This window comes from Amia ocellicauda, chromosome 14 (assembly GCF_036373705.1).
Source record: "Amia ocellicauda isolate fAmiCal2 chromosome 14, fAmiCal2.hap1, whole genome shotgun sequence".
NCBI classification, from domain to species: Eukaryota; Metazoa; Chordata; class Actinopteri; order Amiiformes; family Amiidae; genus Amia; species Amia ocellicauda.
In genome coordinates, this window is record NC_089863.1 from 23,193,285 (window position 1) to 23,212,438 (window position 19,154).

At 45.5% G+C, this 19,154-nt stretch overlaps 3 protein-coding genes across 7 annotated transcripts in view; 2 read left to right on the forward strand and 1 right to left on the reverse strand.

Annotated features, from left to right (window-relative positions):
• The first annotated feature begins 40 nt into the window (after window positions 1–40).
• naxe (NAD(P)HX epimerase) lies at window positions 41–3,015 on the forward strand. Of its 2 annotated transcripts, none has more exons than XM_066721188.1 (7): window positions 41–107; window positions 773–972; window positions 1,116–1,224; window positions 1,484–1,594; window positions 1,750–1,863; window positions 2,300–2,447; window positions 2,525–3,015. In XM_066721188.1, exons 1-7 carry the CDS (start codon window positions 63–65, stop codon window positions 2,725–2,727), a joined length of 930 nt encoding a protein of 309 aa, XP_066577285.1. In that variant the 5' UTR covers window positions 41–62; the 3' UTR covers window positions 2,728–3,015. The 2 variants fall into 2 exon arrangements, with proteins under 2 accessions (XP_066577285.1, XP_066577286.1); XM_066721189.1 differs by lacking the exon at window positions 41–107 and adding an exon at window positions 114–258.
• Window positions 3,016–5,722: 2,707 nt separating this feature from the next.
• On the reverse strand, window positions 5,723–8,994 carry gpatch4 (G patch domain containing 4). Its single transcript, XM_066721190.1, has 8 exons — window positions 8,862–8,994; window positions 8,675–8,763; window positions 8,034–8,107; window positions 7,563–7,655; window positions 7,259–7,369; window positions 7,051–7,163; window positions 6,865–6,915; window positions 5,723–6,558 (listed from the first exon to the last, which is right to left on the reverse strand). The coding sequence occupies exons 2-8, from the start codon at window positions 8,751–8,753 to the stop codon at window positions 6,045–6,047; spliced, it is 1,035 nt and encodes a 344-aa protein (XP_066577287.1). The 5' UTR covers window positions 8,754–8,763; window positions 8,862–8,994; the 3' UTR covers window positions 5,723–6,044.
• Window positions 8,995–17,093: 8,099 nt separating this feature from the next.
• pear1 (platelet endothelial aggregation receptor 1) overlaps window positions 17,094–19,154 on the forward strand; it is a 34,790-nt gene continuing 32,729 nt past the window's right edge. For all 4 annotated transcript variants that reach the window (XM_066721191.1, XM_066721192.1, XM_066721194.1 and 1 more), the window contains exon 1: window positions 17,094–17,536. The gene's annotated coding sequence lies outside the window, so the exon portion shown is untranslated. The remainder of the gene's footprint in view (window positions 17,537–19,154) is intronic.

Below are 19,154 nucleotides of genomic sequence, written 5' to 3' on the forward strand. Positions count from 1 at the left end.
TTGGTCCATCGAGCACCCTCCAAAACCGGAAGCAGCCCGTTTTCCACACTGTGATTGGCGGAATGTATCGCTTCCGGGTTCTGTGTGCGGAAGTCGCTTTCTTCCAGGTCGGTGGGGGTGTGTTGTTGTTGTTTTGGATATTATTATTTTAAAGTTTCTTATGCAGGTCATGCTTGTTTAATAATAATAATAATAAAATTGCGTGCGATAAAAAACGATTAAGCGAACTGTAGCGCTACTAAGGCAGCGGTGTTATTGGTGAGTGACCGAAGACATTTACGTTTAATTGGTTATTTAGTTGTTTTAATACACACTCATGCCATTCCGTTGAAAAGCTCGCAACAGTTGATGTCCTCTATGTATCGTGTGCACAAACTGTAATCCAATGTGTCGAGTGCCTTATAACAGATCAAAAGAGCATTGTGTTGTTTAATTCTGGATATAAGTTAGTTATATGTGTGCTTTAGCTACTCGTGTCGTTTTGTTCGCATGACATTGGCACTATATCGCTTAAGCATTCTTATGTCAACTTTGGACTAATGCAATAATCACAGTCCGTCACCGTGGAGGACAGACACTATTTGCATGACTGTAATGTATAGGTCTCCTGTTGAGGGCTTAAGTGGCTGCCACTGTTTTGCCACATGACCAGAGCAATGCTGTGCCCTTCATTAGACCAGGCCTGGAGACCACTGCCTTATGGGGTGTGCCTGCCTGTAGTTCAGTGCATTGATCATGTGTGTGTGCCTTGGGGGGGTCCTTGGTGCTCCAGGTTCGGTGCCAGTCCAGGGGTCTCTGGATGTTGGGGCTGCGGACTCTGCTGGGGATCGGGGTCCTGGTGACATCACACTGCGCGAGGAGGGGTCGGGCTCTGGCGCACAGAGGCTCGTGTCCGGTGACCAGTGGCAGCGGGGCGTCCGGCAGGTTCAGCTCTTCCTCCATGGAGGCGGCCAAGCCGATCAGATACCTCGGGTGAGCCTTCTTCCCTAGCCAGCATGCTGAGGTATGTCTGTTGAAAGGATGGAGAGTGTTTTTGAATGTATGTCTCGTCTCCTGTTCTTCTGGTGTGAGTGTGAGAGAGAGAGTGTGTCACTCCATCTCTCTGCCTGTCTCAGCCAGGAGGAGGCCCAGAAGATCGACGAGGAGCTCTTCACAGAGTACCGCTTCAGTGTGGACCAGCTGATGGAGCTGGCAGGGCTGAGCTGTGCCACCGCCGTCGCCAAGGTCAGAGGGCGCCGGGAGGAGCGGCATTGCAAATTAGACGCACGCAAACCATTTTTTTTGTTTAATTTAACAATCAACACCCTTTCTCTCCACCTAAAAATGTTTTGGTCCAAGATCCAGTATATACGACAGAGAGAGAGAGAGAGAGAGAGAGAGAGAGAGACAGACAGTGAGAGAATGAGAGTCCGTGTGTGTTTGTGTGTGTCTGACGGTGTTGTCCAGTGCCCTAACAGGCCTGTCCTGTCCTGTCCCGTCCCAGGCCTACCCTGTGTCCTCCCTGCCCAAGAGCCGGCCCTCGGTGCTGGTGGTCTGCGGCCCGGGCAACAATGGCGGCGACGGCCTGGTCTGTGCCCGCCACCTCAAACTGTTTGTGAGTGTCGCTCTCCAAAAGCAGGCAGGCAGTATCAGCTGCACGGCCTTGTGGGAGTCCTCCGATCCCCACAGTCCCCTCTTGCTCTCTCAAATAATACGATCCAGACGCTACACCCGTGCTGTCTAACGTGCCCTCCCCTCTCCCTCCTGCAGGGGTACGAGCCCACCATTGTGTACCCCAAGCGGCCCAGCAAGCCCCTGTTTGAGAACCTCACGGTGCAGTGCGAGAAGATGGACATCCTCTTCCTCCCGGAAATGCCGGCAGAGGTGAGCCGACTCCCGCTCTCTCTCTCTTTCACAGGCGCGCACACGGGTCAAAAGCACGAGAGGCTTTCTAGGTTCAAATGTGCGGTCCTGAGCTAGGGAGAACGCTGCTGTGACAAAATACCACGCACAATAGGGAGCAGGCACAAACCCGTTGGGATCAGATCTAGCCGAGGCCGGTAGTGTCATCCCTGTGCGTTGATTTCATTTAATGTTAATATTATGGGGCGCAGTGTCTGAACTGTCACCAATGGATACCAAGGTGAGGGCAATACAGAGGTGAGCCTGGCTGACTCTCCCTCCCCTCTCTCTCTTTCTCTCCCTCCCTCTCTTCCCCTTCCCCCTTTCTCTGTCTCCCTCTCCCTTTTTCTTTTTTTCCCTGTCCCCCCCCTCTACCTCTCCCCTTCTTTCTCTATTCATCCCCCTCTCCCCCTCCCAGGCCGACCTGATCGACGAAGCTTACAACCTGGTGATCGACGCCATCTTTGGGTTTAGCTTCAAGGGCGCCGTGCGGGAGCCTTTCGGCAGCATCCTGGGCACTCTGAAGAAAGTCACCGTGCCCATCGCCAGCATCGACATCCCCTCCGGTCAGTCCAGAGCTGTGTGTCCGTCTGTCTGTCTGTCTGTGTCTGTGTACTCAGTCTCTCTCTCTCTCTGTCCCCAGGCTGGGACGTGGAGAAGGGCAGCCCCGACAGCCTGCAGCCCGACCTACTCATCTCCCTCACGGCGCCCAAGAAGGCGGCCCTGCATTTCCGCGGGCGCTACCACTACCTGGGGGGCCGCTTCGTGCCCCCGGCCCTGGAGCAGAAGTACCAGCTCAACCTGCCCCCGTACCGCGGCACCGACTGTGTCCACCGGCTGCCCTAGGGCCCCCGCAGCGGCGCCACCCACCCGGGTGAGACGGACCAGGGTGAGACATCCGCTGGACTCCCGTTCTGTTGATTTTCCTGGTTTCTGAATTGCGTACAGATTATCTACGGGTTCGATGTTCTAATGGACTCCCTTTTTGGATTAAGGCATAATTATCGCTTTGTTGGTCCTTTAAGAAACCCCTTCACACCTGAATTTTGCTCCAAGGTTGTGCAAAATATAATTGTGTCCTTTTCTCTTCCTGAATGTAAACAGAAATGAGACGGAATAAAATAATCAAATTTCTTTAATTGTAAATTGTTTTGTCCACGCATATATATTTTTTAGGGCTGTCTTCGAAGGTTCATTCAGTCTCCAGACCTTTAGAGGTTTATCAAGTGACCATCACATCAATTTGTTTTCCCTTGTTAACAGAAACTGACATGGTTTGAATACGAAACCACACTTCAGATAAAAATAGAAGAACATAAGAAAGTGTACAAGCGAGAGGAGGCCATTCGCCCCACCGTGCTCGTTTGGTGTCCATTAATAACCGAGTGATCCAAGGATCCTATCCAGTCTGTTTTTAAATGTTCTCCTGCTTTCTGTCTTGAATGCCTTGAAGCCCAATTTCCATGTGTGTCCCGGGTGCGTGTGTCCCTGCTGATCTGGAAAAGCTCCTCTGGTTTGATGTGGTCGATGCCTTTCATGATTTTGAAGACTTGGATCAAGTCCCCACGTAGTCTCCTCTGTTCCAGGGTGAAAAGGTTCAGTTCCTCAGTCTCTCAGTAGGACTTTCCCTTCAGACCTGGAATAAGTCTGGTTGCTCTCCTCTGAACCACCTCTAGATGTCAAACATTAGATTTGTATTCACTTAAACAAAAGGTGTTGTACATAAAGTTCAAAACCATCATAAAGCCCTTCAATTGCCACTGTAATGTCAGCAAGCATTGTACCAGACCATTATGTTAAACCACAGGGGTAAATTTAAACTGTGCATTTTGAAAATATACGCCGCTTACACTGATCATTTTAATTAATTTCAATTGTCTCCTGAAAAAGAGCCATAACCCCATCCTGCCAGCATGCATGCAGACTACTCACATATACACTCACCTAAAGGATTATTAGGAACACCTGTTCAATTTCTCATTAATGCAATTATCTAACCAACCAATCACATGGCAGTTGCTTCAATGCATTTAGGGGTGTGGTCCTGGTCAAGACAATCTCCTGAACTCCAAACTGAATGTCTGAATGGGAAAGAAAGGTGATTTAAGCAATTTTGAGCGTGGCATGGTTGTTGGTGCCAGACGGGCCGGTCTGAGTATTTCACAATCTGCTCAGTTACTGGGATTTTCACGCACAACCATTTCTAGGGTTTACAAAGAATGGTGTGAAAAGGGAAAAACATCCAGTATGCGGCAGTCCTGTGGGCGAAAATGCCTTGTTGATGCTAGAGGTCAGAGGAGAATGGGCCGACTGATTCAAGCTGATAGAAGAGCAACTTTGACTGAAATAACCACTCGTTACAACCGAGGTATGCAGCAAAGCATTTGTGAAGCCACAACACGCACAACCTTGAGGCGGATGGGCTACAACAGCAGAAGACCCCACCGGGTACCACTCATCTCCACTACAAATAGGAAAAAGAGGCTACAATTTGCACAAGCTCACCAAAATTGGACAGTTGAAGACTGGAAAAATGTTGCCTGGTCTGATGAGTCTCGATTTCTGTTGAGACATTCAGATGGTAGAGTCAGAATTTGGCGTAAACAGAATGAGAACATGGATCCATCATGCCTTGTTACCACTGTGCAGGCTGGTGGTGGTGGTGTAATGGTGTGGGGGATGTTTTCTTGGCACACTTTAGGCCCCTTAGTGCCAATTGGGCATCGTTTAAATGCCACGGCCTACCTGAGCATTGTTTCTGACCATGTCCATCCCTTTATGACCACCATGTACCCATCCTCTGATGGCTACTTCCAGCAGGATAATGCACCATGTCACAAAGGTCGAATCATTTCAAATTGGTTTCTTGAACATGACAATGAGTTCACTGTACTAAACTGGCCCCCACAGTCACCAGATCTCAACCCAATAGAGCATCTTTGGGATGTGGTGGAACGGGAGCTTCGTGCCCTGGATGTGCATCCCACAAATCTCCATCAACTGCAAGATGCTATCCTATCAATATGGGCCAACATTTCTAAAGAATGCTTTCAGCACCTTGTTGAATCAATGCCACGTAGAATTAAGGCAGTTCTGAAGGCGAAAGGGGGTCAAACACAGTATTAGTATGGTGTTCCTAATAATCCTTTAGGTGAGTGTACATGGAAAAGTAAAACAAATGTGTCGGAAACCATCTGCTGTTTGGGATTTTGTTTGCTAAATGCACAGAAAACCCCCAAAAAGCTGAATGAAAGCTGTGCAAGAGAAAATTGGTAGATCATGGAGGAACAACAGATAATGCATCATTTAAAATTGATTAGGATTATTATTATATACAGAAAGATATATAATTTGGACTGTGGAAGGGAGTCCAAACTGTCAAGGTTACTGTATTCTGGTGTCTTTAGTATTTACTACTTTCAGCATTGTTGTTTTTAAATGTTACTGAAAAACGAGATATAATCATCCAGAGGTTTACACTGATTCGCTATTTCTGATTGACTAAAATCATATGTCACCACGCAAACAGTTCATGTAGAGGTATTGACACAAACCGTGTGCTTGTTAAAATAAAAACATGATTACTGTTCAAGAGGGCGTATTTTAAACCACAAGGGGATGTTTAATTTTTTTTGTTATGGATCAGCTGTAAGAAAAAGAAGGATTTTCATTCAAATCTATACACTTGTAGCTAATGTGACGTCAGAGGTAAATTAAGCAAATGAGCACCAACGAAGCATGGAACCTTGACCCTCTGGGACAGCCCTGATATTTGTAATCTTATCATTGTAACATTGACATCCCATGGAACCTGTCGTCCTGCACACACAAGCACACAAACTACTGTGGCAATTCATTTATTAACAATACAAACGGCAAATCATTTCTCCAGAGCAAGAGCTTCGCGCCAGCTGGAGAGACGGGGAGGATCCGGCGATCTCAGGACGTCCGGTCGGCAGAGGTTCAGTTCTTTGCTCTCGGTTTCCGATTTGACTCCGGGTCCCCCCAGGCACACGACACCCGTGAGGAGCGGTCTGAGAAAGACGAGGAAATTCACTCTCCTCAGAAATACACGGACATACCAGTGATAATCAAGTAGGTCGTGCAGAAGGGGGTTATCAAATTCATGAATCCAAAGAGGTCTGTGGCCTTAACAGCCTTCCTCACTCACTCATCTGTTTCTTCTTTTTCTTTTTTACGCTCGTTATCTCCAAGTCCCTTTCCTCCTCCACCTCCACCTCCTCCTCCTCCTGTTCTCGCTTGCCTTTCTTTTTCTTCTTCTTCCTCCTTTCCCCCCCTTCCTCCTCCACCTCTGCCACCTGCTCCTGCCTGGTGCTGTCCTCCTCCTTCTCCCTCTTTCTGTTCTTCTTCTTTTTGTGTGAAACGGCCTCTGAGGGCTCCTCGGAATTCTGGGTACAGTCCACTTCCTCTTCCGCCGCTTCCTCCCTCTCCTTGGAGCGTTTCTTCTTCTTTTTCTTCGTCTTTTTACCTTCTACCTGGTTCGCCACTCTTCCCTCCTCTTCCTCCTCCTCCACTCCGTTGCTCACCTGACTCGAGACCTGGTCTTCGCACCCCTTAACGGACTGGGCTTTCTTGCCATATTTCGCCAGGAACGCCATCTCTTGTTCCTCCAGTCGGGCCAGTTTGGCACTCATCTTGAGACCATGACGGGCTCCCCTGATAAAAATATTATAAAAACAACATATTAGTCACTTAAAACTGGTTGACTGTCAGCATAAGCCTTGATTTTAGCCCTACCCAGATGCACAAAAACTAAAAGCAGCCGTTCGAATCGACTATAACTACAAGGATCTTATTTTAAATTCTAATTTTAGTGTGACGGAATCATACTAGATGGAGTTTAATTTGTTAGTCAAATTAAGTTCAAATCTTGGGGAAAAACAATATCTACAGGAAGCGTTTTGATACGGTCGACAGCCTATAGCTTGTCATTGATCAGAGTTGTTTGGGTTAATTTCTTACTTGTGAGCAGTCCGGCCTCCACACACTCTGACGAGGTCGTCGTCGGATAACCTGAGCACAAACACGAGAGAAAAGCGGGTTAATACGGACCTTGTCGGCGTGGTGGGTCGAGTAGCAAGTGGCAGGGGCGAACTAAGGGGTAGGGTGGGCGGGGTTGGGCTCCCAACGATGCGGACATGCTCTCACTTGGTGGCGGAGGACAGGTCCAGTCTCCGGTCTTCATCCTCGGAGTCGCTGCTGTCTGCCGAGCTGTGCGTCTTCTCCTCAGGCTGCTCCCCCCCCGACAGCAGGGTTGCAGACTAGTGAGAGAGAGAGAGAGAGAATCAGCCCCCAGAGTTCGCCCCCAAAACAGAATAGTCCAGATTACTCCTTGTGATAACAACACCCAGGCTACCTTGATAAAGCGGCCGTACAGCTTGGCCTTGGCCAGATCTGCCTTCCTCGGCCTCTTGTTGGACACGGGCCCCTCGGCCTTGGTGGTCACCTTCTGCATCTGCACCCCATCCTGTCGGGCAGAACACACCGCACGAGATCTGTATCAGTAGGAGTTTTTTAATAAACAAAGACCATGTACAAGAACAACTGTGACTGCCGAGTTTAAATACTATTCTGTCTAGCCGAGGCCCGGAAGGTTCTCCGCTGGCCAAGAGGCAAGGAGAGAGGACGGTTCCCGAGTGTTGACGTGGTCACCGACTCACCTCCCCGGCCTCCACCGCCAGGCTGGCCGAGGCCTCGTTGAAGACGTGGTCCCACCAGTGGAAGGTGAACTCATCTGCCTGATTGTGCCCGACCTGGAGAGAAGAAGACCCCAGCACAGACGCATGTCAGGTACAGACCGAGCATTAGAGTAAAACCATCCCTACCCACAGATATACGGAGGCTCCATTCCAGTTTTAACAATCCAATTCCAGTAGAGCTCACTATAACCATTGCAACCATAATTGGAATTGGAATTTGGAAGGGTTCTGGAAAAAAGGGGAATTGGAATTGGAACCGACCCCAACCCCACAGGTAGGTCTTAGAGGTAGGGGTTTTAAGTTTTAAACTGGAGAGGATGACAACGAACGGACACCGAGTTTAAACAGAGCAAGTTCCGTTTAAGATGTGGGAAAAACATTACATTTGCCTAAGTATGAGCTTCTATCGCAAAAGAGACAAGACTGCCTTACCCCGGCCTTATCGCACTTCACTTTGACTTTGATGGCCTCCGAAATCCCGTTCTCTCTCTTCCCCAGGCCTTTTCCTGCAATAATATAATAGGCTCAGGTAAATCCAAACATGTTGTAGAAGGGGTGAAAGAATAGATGGCACTCTGGAGGTGGTTCATTCAATTACATAAAAATCTGTGTATCCAAAAGGTAGACAGAGACATATAGAATAAAGTCAGTCTATAACTTTAATTAGTTTAACTGCTTTATCATCATCTCCTGGAGTAGAAGTTTAACGCCAGCTTGTGTCAGTGCAAGAAATGTCTGATCATACACATTGGCTATTCGTCTTTAACTATTGTAATAAATAAAACTGATCAGATTTCAGTTGGCCTTTAACCCTGTACCAGACGTATAACATGCTGCGTCTAATACTAGATCATGCATCGTGAAATAATGACCAGGAATGCGAGTCCAATACTGCCAGCGATCAGGCGCTATTGTGCGGTTGTACTTCGAACTGTCACTTCGCAAAGTTTGGGCATTTCCGCTACCCGTAGCAAAGCCACATGCGGGCAGTTTCTGCTATTTGTTCGCTGCTATCCAGTGGGGGAGTCGCGGAGGCGGCCACATCGCTCGCTATTACGCCCCCGGGATCCCACCTTGTTCCCAGCCGTGCCGCAGCATCTGTTGCTCCGCAAACCGCAGCCCTCGACTCTTCCCTTCGCCGGCTTCGGACATGGTCACAGCCCTAGAGGGGTGAAACGGTGCACCAGCATTAAAACACACAGCCGGCGTCAAGTTATTTATCGTGGTCGTTATAAGAAATATATACATTACTGTTGTTACCTGTTGTAGATGTTTTGCAGCTTATTTACAGTTTAACGTCCTATTCCCCTGCAGCCATCAATAGTGTTATGATCCTCCGGGAAGAGAAACACGCTGTCTACCGCGCAGGAAACATGCTGCCGGAAGCACGAACTTTGACCTCTGCGCGTCATCGGACTACTTCCTTAACAACGGCATAGTAACTAATCGAACCAGGTTTTGCTTGAAGTGCAGGGTTTACACTTCATAATAAAGGTTATAATTTAATGATTTATATAATAACAATCACCTGTATTGTCTTTGTAGGATTTACTCTATATTCACAGTTTTAAATAGTCATTCCTATTTTTTTAATGCAAGAAGTACTTGTGATGGATGCGTGTAGTTCTGTTTTGCTCCAGTTTACTTATGTGTCACATGCACTGCAAAAACATGCTTTAGTCTGATCCTTTGTGGTGTAACCCTGAGCAGGAATACATATTCCGGTCCATCTGGAGCTTTGAGGGGAATCGGACTTTCTTCTGCCCCCCCCCCATTAGTGTAGTGCAGGGGTTTTCAAACTGGTCCTGGAGGACCCCCTGCCCTGCTGGTTTTTGTTCCAACCTAGGTCTTAATTACTTAATTGAATGGTATATTGCTTTGTTAGGTTAATTAAGCATTCAATTAAGCAATTAAGACCTCGGTTGGAACAAAAACCAGCAGGGTAGGGGGTACTCCAGGACCAGTTTGAAAACCCCTGGTGTAGTGTGTAGTCTGTGCCTTTATATGTGTGTGCCGTGACCGGCCAGCTGAGGTCACTCTACACACAAGGTTCACAGCCCCCGTCAGTCACACGCCAGACAGCTCCTGCTCCTGCACTGCCCTGCCTCTCACTCCTGATCGGCATGCTGTGTCTCAGGATGCGGAGGTCTGGAGTGACAGTGCTTCTCCGTTTCCCCTCCGCCAGCCCCCACACACACACACACACAGGAAACGCGAAACGCCACTGCTGTGCCTGTCAGGGACCTGGAAAAAACAGCCTGACTATCACTGTGGCACAGAGATCCCATTGTGAGCTCAAAATACCCCCTCGTCAATCATGCCGGTGTGTCGTTTATTCTCTGACAGCGCACACTTCATGGGCTGCTGCCCCCCAGAGCAGCCTCTCCTACATCTGTCCATTGTGCATCGTTGATTTAAATGCGCTGTGTGATCGAAGGCATGGGACGTGTCAAATGGAAACAACTGCATGAAACCCACAGGAGAAATCTACAAGTTTCTGTTTTGGGTCCTCTTGTTCTGGAGTCTACTATATTACAGTGAGGGAAAAAAAGTATTTGATCCCCTGCTGATTTTGTACGTTTGCCCACTGACAAAGAAATGATCAGTCTATAATTTTAATGGTAGGTGTATTTTAACAGTGAGAGACAGAATAACAAAAAAAAAAAAATCCAGAAAAACGCATTTCAAAAAAGTTATACATTGATTTGCATGTTAATGAGGGAAATAAGTATTTGATCCCCTATCAATCAGCAAGATTTCTGGCTCCCAGGTGTCTTTTATACAGGTAACGAGCTGAGATTAGGAGCACTCTCTTAAAGGCAGTGCTCCTAATCTCAGCTCGTTACCTGTATAAAAGACACCTGTCCACAGAAGCAATCAATCAATCAGATTCCAAACTCTCCACCATGGCCAAGACCAAAGAGCTGTCCAAGGATGTCAGGGACAAGACTGTAGACCTACACAAGGCTGGAATGGGCTACAAGACCATCGCCAAGCAGCTTGGTGAGAAGGTGACAACAGTTGGTGCGATTATTCGCAAATGGAAGAAACACAAAATAACTGTCAGTCTCCCTCGGTCTGGGGCTCCATGCAAGATCTCACCTCGTGGAGTTTCAATGATCATGAGAACGGTGAGGAATCAGCCCAGAACTACACGGGAGGATCTTGTTAATGATCTCAAGGCAGCTGGGACCATAGTCACCAAGAAAACAATTGGTAACACACTACGCCGTGAAGGACTGAAATCCTGCAGCGCCTGCAAGGTCCCCCTGCTCAAGAAAGCACATGTACAGGCCCGTCTGAAGTTTGCCAATGAACATCTGAATGATTCAGAGGAGAACTGGGTTAAAGTGTTGTGGTCAGATGAGACCAAAATCGAGCTCTTTGGCATCAACTCAACTCGCCGTGTTTGGAGGAGGAGGAATGACCCCAAGAACACCATCCCCACCGTCAAACATGGAGGTGGAAACATTATGCTTTGGGGGTGTTTTTCTGCTAAGGGGACAGGACAACTGCACCGCATCAAAGGGACGATGGACGGGGCCATGTACCGTCAAATCTTGGGTGAGAACCTCCTTCCCTCAGCCAGGGCATTGAAAATGGGTCGTGGATGGGTATTCCAGCATGACAATGACCCAAAACACACAGCCAAGGCAACAAAGGAGTGGCTCAAGAAGAAGCACATTAAGGTCCTGGAGTGGCCTAGCCAGTCTCCAGACCTTAATCCCATAGAATATCTGTGGAGGGAGCTGAAGGTTCGAGTTGCCAAACGTCAGCCTCGAAACCTTAATGACTTGGAGAGGATCTGCAAAGAGGAGTGGGGCAAAATCCCTCCTGAGATGTGTGCAAACCTGGTGGCCAACTACAAGAAACGTCTGACCTCTGTGATTGCCAACAAGGGTTTTGCCACCAAGTACTAAGTCGAAGGGGTCAAATACTTATTTCCCTCATTAACATGCAAATCAATGTATAACTTTTTTGAAATGCGTTTTTCTGGATTTTTTTGCTGTTATTCTGTCTCTCAGTGTTAAAATACACCTACCATTAAAATTATAGACTGATCATTTCTTTGTCAGTGGGCAAACGTACAAAATCAGCAGGGGATCAAATACTTTTTTCTCTCACTGTATATCTTAACACTCACACACACACACACACACACACACAAATATGTCCTACACCAGGAATGGACACCCATGAGCAAGACTGCCAAGCGAGCTCGGGGTCATCCAGTTTACCACCCCCACCTTCTGTGTGTTTTTTATTATTATTTTTTGTATTGCTGCTGCCGATCCCAGGTGTCCCCCGCCTGTTCTCTGACCTCCTGCCCGGACACCCGCTACCCCAGCACCTGCGGCGGGGGCAGTGTGTTTTCTGCCTGCCATTTGTGCCATTGTGCTATTGTGTCTTCAGCCCAGCGTCCTGCCCTCAATAACAGGCCCGGAGGAAATGGATAGCCCTGATAGGAAACCAAGGAAGGAAAGATCCTTAAACAGCTGGAAAAGAAAACAGAAAGAGAAAGACAAAAATCAAGACAGCAACAGCAACTCGCTGACAGGATGTTGATTGAGAGGGGCTTCGCGTTCCCCCGGGACGTTGTGTGCTGTGTTTTCAATACAGTCCTCCCCTTAATAAACCACCAGGCCTGGGACGGGTATCGCAGTTGGCAGGAAGCAGGATTGGGATTACTGAGGAAGCGGTGTTCAGAGATTGTCCATGCATCGCTTTAAAACCATCTGAAGAAATGCAAGTGGGGCTTTATTCAAAGGGGGGCGACCATATCGGCATTAGAAGGTTCATGTTGTGATGTGCTGTCAGCTCAAGAGGTTGCTCAGGAGCTTTCTCGTCGCGTTTTAGTTTGAGCCGCTCCAGGATCCTTGAATGGCTTTTCACAAGGTTTGTGCCTAAGCTTCATGGTTGCTTGGGACTTTGTCATGCTTTTTACTTCGATTTGCAAGTACCCCTGATTGCAGTTGTTCCCCTAAAGTAGTGGCTCTCAACCCTGGTACACTGCTGTTTTTGGTTCCAACTGAGCTCTCAATTACTTAATTGAACCTTAATTGAACTAATCCTTTCCTAAATCAGAGCCCTTTAATTAGTTTAAACAGTGGGGGGTTTAAATTAAGTATAACATTTTATTGGGAACTTATTAAGGACCTTTGTATCAGTTACACAATTTTAAAAGTCAAATGTAAGTAAATTATTAGTTCAGTTAAGGGTTCCACTAAGTAATCAAGAGCTTGGTTGGAACTAAAACCAGCAGGGTTACGGGCTCCTCCAGGACCAGGATTGAGAACCACTGCTTTAAAGCATCCAGTTGATTGTCTTGCACACTGAGTTCAAAGATGGCATTTCTCACCCGTGTGAGGTGTAAATAGATGGATTTAGCCCCCCCTAGTGGCGCCCCTGAACGCTTTGGATTCTCTCAGGTATCTCATATAGGAGCACATGACTTTCCAGGGCCTTAAATTGCTTTTAAAGGTTATTATAATATTGTTAAATTACTATTATTTGTCTGACATGTCTGCTCAAGAAAACATACAGAGGTTATTGTATTAATAATAATAATAATAATAATAATAATAATATTATTATTATTATTATTATTATTAATTATTAATATAATGCAGTCCTCATCTCTGATTATTTCCTCATTATCTACTTCCCAAGTGATGAAAAGCGCCAGTTTTTACTATTCATCGCTCAGATTTTAGAGAACCCACATTTGAAAACCCATTTGAAGCCCAACCGACGTGGTAGAGAACCAACCGTCACCAAACCTCAACCCCATCTGAAGCCAGATCCCCACCTGGGACTGGATCTGGATCCTCATGGAGAGGCCAGGGGCCACAGGGACTAGGGGCTCTAAGTGCGAGTCAGGGGGGTTGGTCCAGCTGAGGCCGCTGAGCCGCCACACCAGCAGAGAGAGCCACGCTTCTTTCCCCGAGTCCAGCTCACCTTTATTAGCCGCTAATTGTCTCATTAGCCTCTAATTGGTTAATTATCCTCTAATAGGCGGCTCCGTGCGTCTCTGACAGCGATGACGTCACGGGTATGATCCCATCAGGGCAGTGAGGGACTCGCACTGAAGACCTCATCTCAGCGCTTTCCACGGATGAGGTGATCACGGCAGGTAGCTTCTTTACATATACTATTTTCTTTAAAACCCTTCAGGTACAGCAATTTCCAATACTGTATCATTGTCAATTAATGGACAAACAATCCCAGAAAAAGACCATGCATTGGTGAAAGTGGCAGCAGCTGTACTTCAAGGACAGCTGTCCAGAAAATATACAGTATTAATAAATAATACGCATAATGAAATGCAAATTGTATGATGTAAAAGGTCACCTTGTAAACAATGCCGTCCCAAAATCATGTCCATGGTGATGAACGACAACATCAGTATACACACCAATCAGCCATAACATTATGACCACCTGCCTAATATAGTGTAGGTCCCCCTTTTGCCACCAGAACAGCCCTGACCCGTCGAGGCATGGACTCCACTAGACCTCTGAAGGTGTGCTGTGGTATCTGGCACCAAGACGTTAGCAGCAGATCCTTTAAGTCCTGTAAGTTGCGAGGTGGGGCCTCCATGGATCGGACTTGTTTGTCCAGCACATCCCACAGATGCTCGATTGGATTGAGATCTGGGGAATTTCGAGGCCAAGTCAACACCTTGAACTCGTGATTCATCAGACCAGGCCACCTTCTCCCATTGCTCCGTGGTCCAGTTCTGATGCTCACGTGCCCATTGTAGGCGCTTTCGGCAGTGGACAGGGGTCAGCATGGGCACCCTGACTGGTCTGCGGCTACGCAGCCCCATACGCAACAAACTGCGATGCACTGTGTGTTCTGACACCTTTCTATCAGAACCAGCATTCACTTTTTCAGCAATTTGAGCTACAGTAGCTCGTATGTTGGATCGGACCACACGGGCCAGCCTTCGCTCCCCACGTGCATCAGTGAGCCTTGGCCGCCCACGACCCTGTCGCCAGTTCACCACTCTTCCTTCCTTGGACCACTTTTGATAGGTACTGACCACTGCAGACCAGGAACACCCCACAAGAGCTGCAGTTTTGGAGATGCTCTGACCCAGTCGTCTAGCCATCACAATGTGGCCCTTGTCAAAGTCGCTCAGATCCTTATGCTGCCCATTTTTCCTGCTTCTAACACATCAACTTTGAGGACAAAATGTTCACTTGCTGCCTAATATATCCCACCCACTGACAGGTGCCATGATAACGAGATTATCAGTGTTATTCACTTCACCTGTCAGTGGTCATAATGTTATGGCTGATCGGTGTATATACACATACACACACATGCGAATACTACCAGTGTACATATTTGACATTGTTTATTTAATTCTGTTTTTATCATACAACTGATGTACACTCACCTAAAGGATTATTAGGAACACCTGTTCAATTTCTCATTAATGCAATTATCTAACCAACCAATCACATGGCAGTTGCTTCAATGCATTTAGGGGTGTGGTCCTGGTCAAGACAATCTCCTGAACTCCAAACTGAATGTCTGAATGGGAAAGAAAGGTGATTTAAGCAATTTTGAGCGTGGCATGGTTGTTGGTGCCAGACGGGCCGGTCTGAGTATTTCACAATCTGCTCAGTTACTGGGATTTTCACGCACAACCATTTCTAGGGTTTACAAAGAATGGTGTGAAAAGGGAAAAACATCCAGTATGCGGCAGTCCTGTGGGCGAAAATGCCTTGTTGATGCTAGAGGTCAGAGGAGAATGGGCCGACTGATTCAAGCTGATAGAAGAGCAACTTTGACTGAAATAACCACTCGTTACAACCGAGGTATGCAGCAAAGCATTTGTGAAGCCACAACACGCACAACCTTGAGGCGGATGGGCTACAACAGCAGAAGACCCCACCGGGTACCACTCATCTCCACTACAAATAGGAAAAAGAGGCTACAATTTGCACAAGCTCACCAAAATTGGACAGTTGAAGACTGGAAAAATGTTGCCTGGTCTGATGAGTCTCGATTTCTGTTGAGACATTCAGATGGTAGAGTCAGAATTTGGCGTAAACAGAATGAGAACATGGATCCATCATGCCTTGTTACCACTGTGCAGGCTGGTGGTGGTGATGTAATGGTGTGGGGGATGTTTTCTTGGCACACTTTAGGCCCCTTAGTGCCAATTGGGCATCGTTTAAATGCCACGGCCTACCTGAGCATTGTTTCTGACCATGTCCATCCCTTTATGACCACCATGTACCCATCCTCTGATGGCTACTTCCAGCAGGATAATGCACCATGTCACAAAGGTCGAATCATTTCAAATTGGTTTCTTGAACATGACAATGAGTTCACTGTACTAAACTGGCCCCCACAGTCACCAGATCTCAACCCAATAGAGCGTCTTTGGGATGTGGTGGAACGGGAGCTTCGTGCCCTGGATGTGCATCCCACAAATCTCCATCAACTGCAAGATGCTATCCTATCAATATGGGCCAACATTTCTAAAGAATGCTTTCAGCACCTTGTTGAATCAATGCCACATAGAATTAAGGCAGTTCTGAAGGCGAAAGGGGGTCAAACACAGTATTAGTATGGTGTTCCTAATAATCCTTTAGGTGAGTGTATATGCGTGTGAACGGTGAGTTGTGGTAAGAAAACTGAAAATAGGCTATTGTATAAATGACTCATTTTATTCAATTATCTCAGTCTATAATGTGTTTATTACACAATGTTACCCTTTGTTAATACTGAATACAAAAATGAAAGTAATATCCAGATCTGTGTCTAAATTATTTATTTTTATTGGACGTGGTTTTCCTCAAGATAAAATCGATGAACTGTAAAAATACATTGACAATGTAATGTATGGATAATAAAAAAAAGTTGGATTAAAACATCAAATTAATATATTCTGTGCCCCCCTTATAAGGCTCACACACAAGCACATGCTTAAACATTCACTTTATTACGAACATCACTATTTACTTTTACTTTTTGAGTACATTTGACAGTACTTTTTACTTTTACTGGAGTAAGTTGTAAGTGTAACTTCCGACTATACCTGTTACACCTCTGATTATTATTATTAAGAAGTGGCAAGTCGTCTCTTAAGTATTTATTTAGATCTATTTATTAAAATTGTTGAAATCGTTTTCTGAGAAACCAGCTAAATCTTAAACTTAATATTTTATGTTATTTCTCCACATTTCTTCTTTCTTCTTTAAAAATACACAGATGGATTGCAAAGATTTCTCAAATCCTAAGGGACCCATGTCTTCATAGGGTGCCATGTCCTTCAACCCAGAGATGATAAGCCAGGCGTGCAGAATGCGCTTTGACAGCCAGCACAATACAAATAGCCAACTTTCTCTCATGTACAATCCCTGCAGTTTTAATTCAAACCCCTCCCTCACTGTTTTATATGCCCCCGCCCAGAGAGCACGGCTTTAAGCCAAATCCCCCGGTGGAGCTGTGAAAACTTCCTGAGCCCGGGACCTCCACACGTTTTTTTATTATTTTCCTGTCTCAATGCATTGCGTCCCCTCAGTCACCAATTCTTCTCCAAACGCAGTCGCACCTGGATACTGGAGGACAAAACACGTTCATTACTATTGTTAACATTTCCACAAGATGGTTTTGATTTAAAAACTCTCTATGCAATAGTTTTTGTACTTGAATGTATATGACTTATCCAGGACGCATTTCCGCAGCACGGGGGTGTTGTAATTGGTTAATTGGCGCAGGCTGGCATTTGAATCTGCGTTTTCATGGGCAGAGGGACCATGTGAAAAGGCTTGATTTAGATTCTTAAGCCACTCATGAAACTGATTTTTTGAATTATTCATATTCATATTATTCTTCAAATTCTGCATTTGCTTCTGAGGAATAATCCAGTTTTGTGCTGCTGCCGAAGAAACTATCCGATGCTTTGATTTAAGGTAAGATTTAATTTGAAGTTTAATATATTATAAGGCTAAAAACATTGTTTTATTTTTCGCAACACCGAACTGTACACGGTATTAGCTATATTTTAATATTTTTCTTTACAATTAATCCATTATTTAATTGATTGAATCACAATTTAAATAAATGCACGAATCCAAAACTGGTTTAATGTGAGAATACACTGTACACGTTGGTAGAATATGGAAATAAATATTTGTTTTGTGTATTTATTTTTATTTTAAGTTTAAATGGTATCCCAAAAGTGGCACTTGGTAAACTATTGTTTTGTGTTGTTGTGTTTCCCAGCTTTTGTGGTATGAAATGCAACACAGCAGAATAGGTCGGACAGTTTAATGTACCTTATCTATTTGAAATTCACTTTTGTATATATATTTTTTAATCAATGATTTCCTTTTATTGGCTTAATTAACCTTAACCTCTTATTCTGATTTTACTATTAAACGCCTTGTTTTTATCCTTTTGAAATAATTGTGTCAATATATTTGTTTTATTCCTGAAAAGTTCTTAATATGAAGTTTGCTTGTAGCAGAAGCCATAAGCACTGTGGAAATAGTGACACACTGATGTGTTATATCCCTGGACTTATGTGTAAAGATCTATTAATCAAACACAGCTTCTTTAACTCGGTTTGGTATGAAATAAAATACAAGTATAAGCTCTTCTTTATGACTTAAAACGGATTTGTATTGAGGCATAAAACCTTGTTTATAATCTTGATGTTTAGCACTAGGCTTATTTGATGTTACACATTGTGTAAAGTGTACAATATACAATTACATTAATGTATTTGATCTAAGACTATGCTTTAGTAATTGTATTTCTAACGATACAGTTGATGTATATTTTACCTTTCTAAGCATAGTTAAAATCTTTAGTTTAAACATCTATAATGTTGAAATGGGTCTGTACAACACTCTGGACAGGCGTGGGATGCCCTTGCTATACAATATGACCTCAGAATGGCGTGCCATGTAGTTTCCCGTTAAGATGTACTGAACATCTGTCAGCCTTCATAGTCCAGCATTGTAATATCTCACATTAAGATCACAGAGTGCTCTCTAATGTGTTTACATTCCAAGTACTTCCAGCCCCCCCCCCCATACAAGAGCCCCCTCGTTCGGCATGTCTTCATCTCGGCCGCCCTGTCACAATTGCAAATACACTCTGTCAGGGTAAATTAATAATGCAACTTAAAATAAATAAATACACAAAGCAATTCGAGGGCAGGGGCAACAAGTGGACGAATCGCATCTGCTGTCAGCGAGGGGACAGCCAATAGCCTGAGAAACAGGACCACAGGCCCACCGTGGGACCGGAGCGCGGAAATTCCCCCGTGTGAGAAAAATGTGTATTTGAACCCCGGCGTCATGGGCCCAGCTGATTGTGTTTAGGGGTTTGAGCATTTTCCCAAAACAGAAGCAGACTGCTTGGCTGTTTTGATCCTCCAAACCTCCCAGTAATTCAACGTACACCTCTGCAAATCTTGGACTGATTGTATCTGTGCTGCTGTGTGGCATTTGTTTTACTATTGGGGCGGTTTCTTAAGTGTCTGGAGAGAAGAGAAACAGTCTTAGTCTTTGTTATTATTTA

Bases quoted from the DNA above. Each gene is read 5' to 3' on its own strand.
- gpatch4 (XM_066721190.1), bottom strand. From the start codon at position 8,753: ATGTCCGAAGCCGGCGAAGGGAAGAGTCGAGGGCTGCGGTTTGCGGAG. The intron at 7,164-7,258 runs GTAGCCTGGGTG...CTCTCTCACTAG, and splicing joins TGTACGGCCGCTTTATCAAG to TCTGCAACCCTGCTGTCGGG. The intron at 6,559-6,864 runs GTAAGAAATTAA...TATTTTTATCAG, and splicing joins GGAGGCCGGACTGCTCACAA to GGGAGCCCGTCATGGTCTCA.
- naxe (XM_066721188.1), top strand. From the start codon at position 63: ATGTATCGCTTCCGGGTTCTGTGTGCGGAAGTCGCTTTCTTCCAG. The intron at 973-1,115 runs GTGAGCCTTCTT...TGCCTGTCTCAG, and splicing joins AAGCCGATCAGATACCTCGG to CCAGGAGGAGGCCCAGAAGA. The intron at 1,864-2,299 runs GTGAGCCGACTC...TCCCCCTCCCAG, and splicing joins TCCCGGAAATGCCGGCAGAG to GCCGACCTGATCGACGAAGC.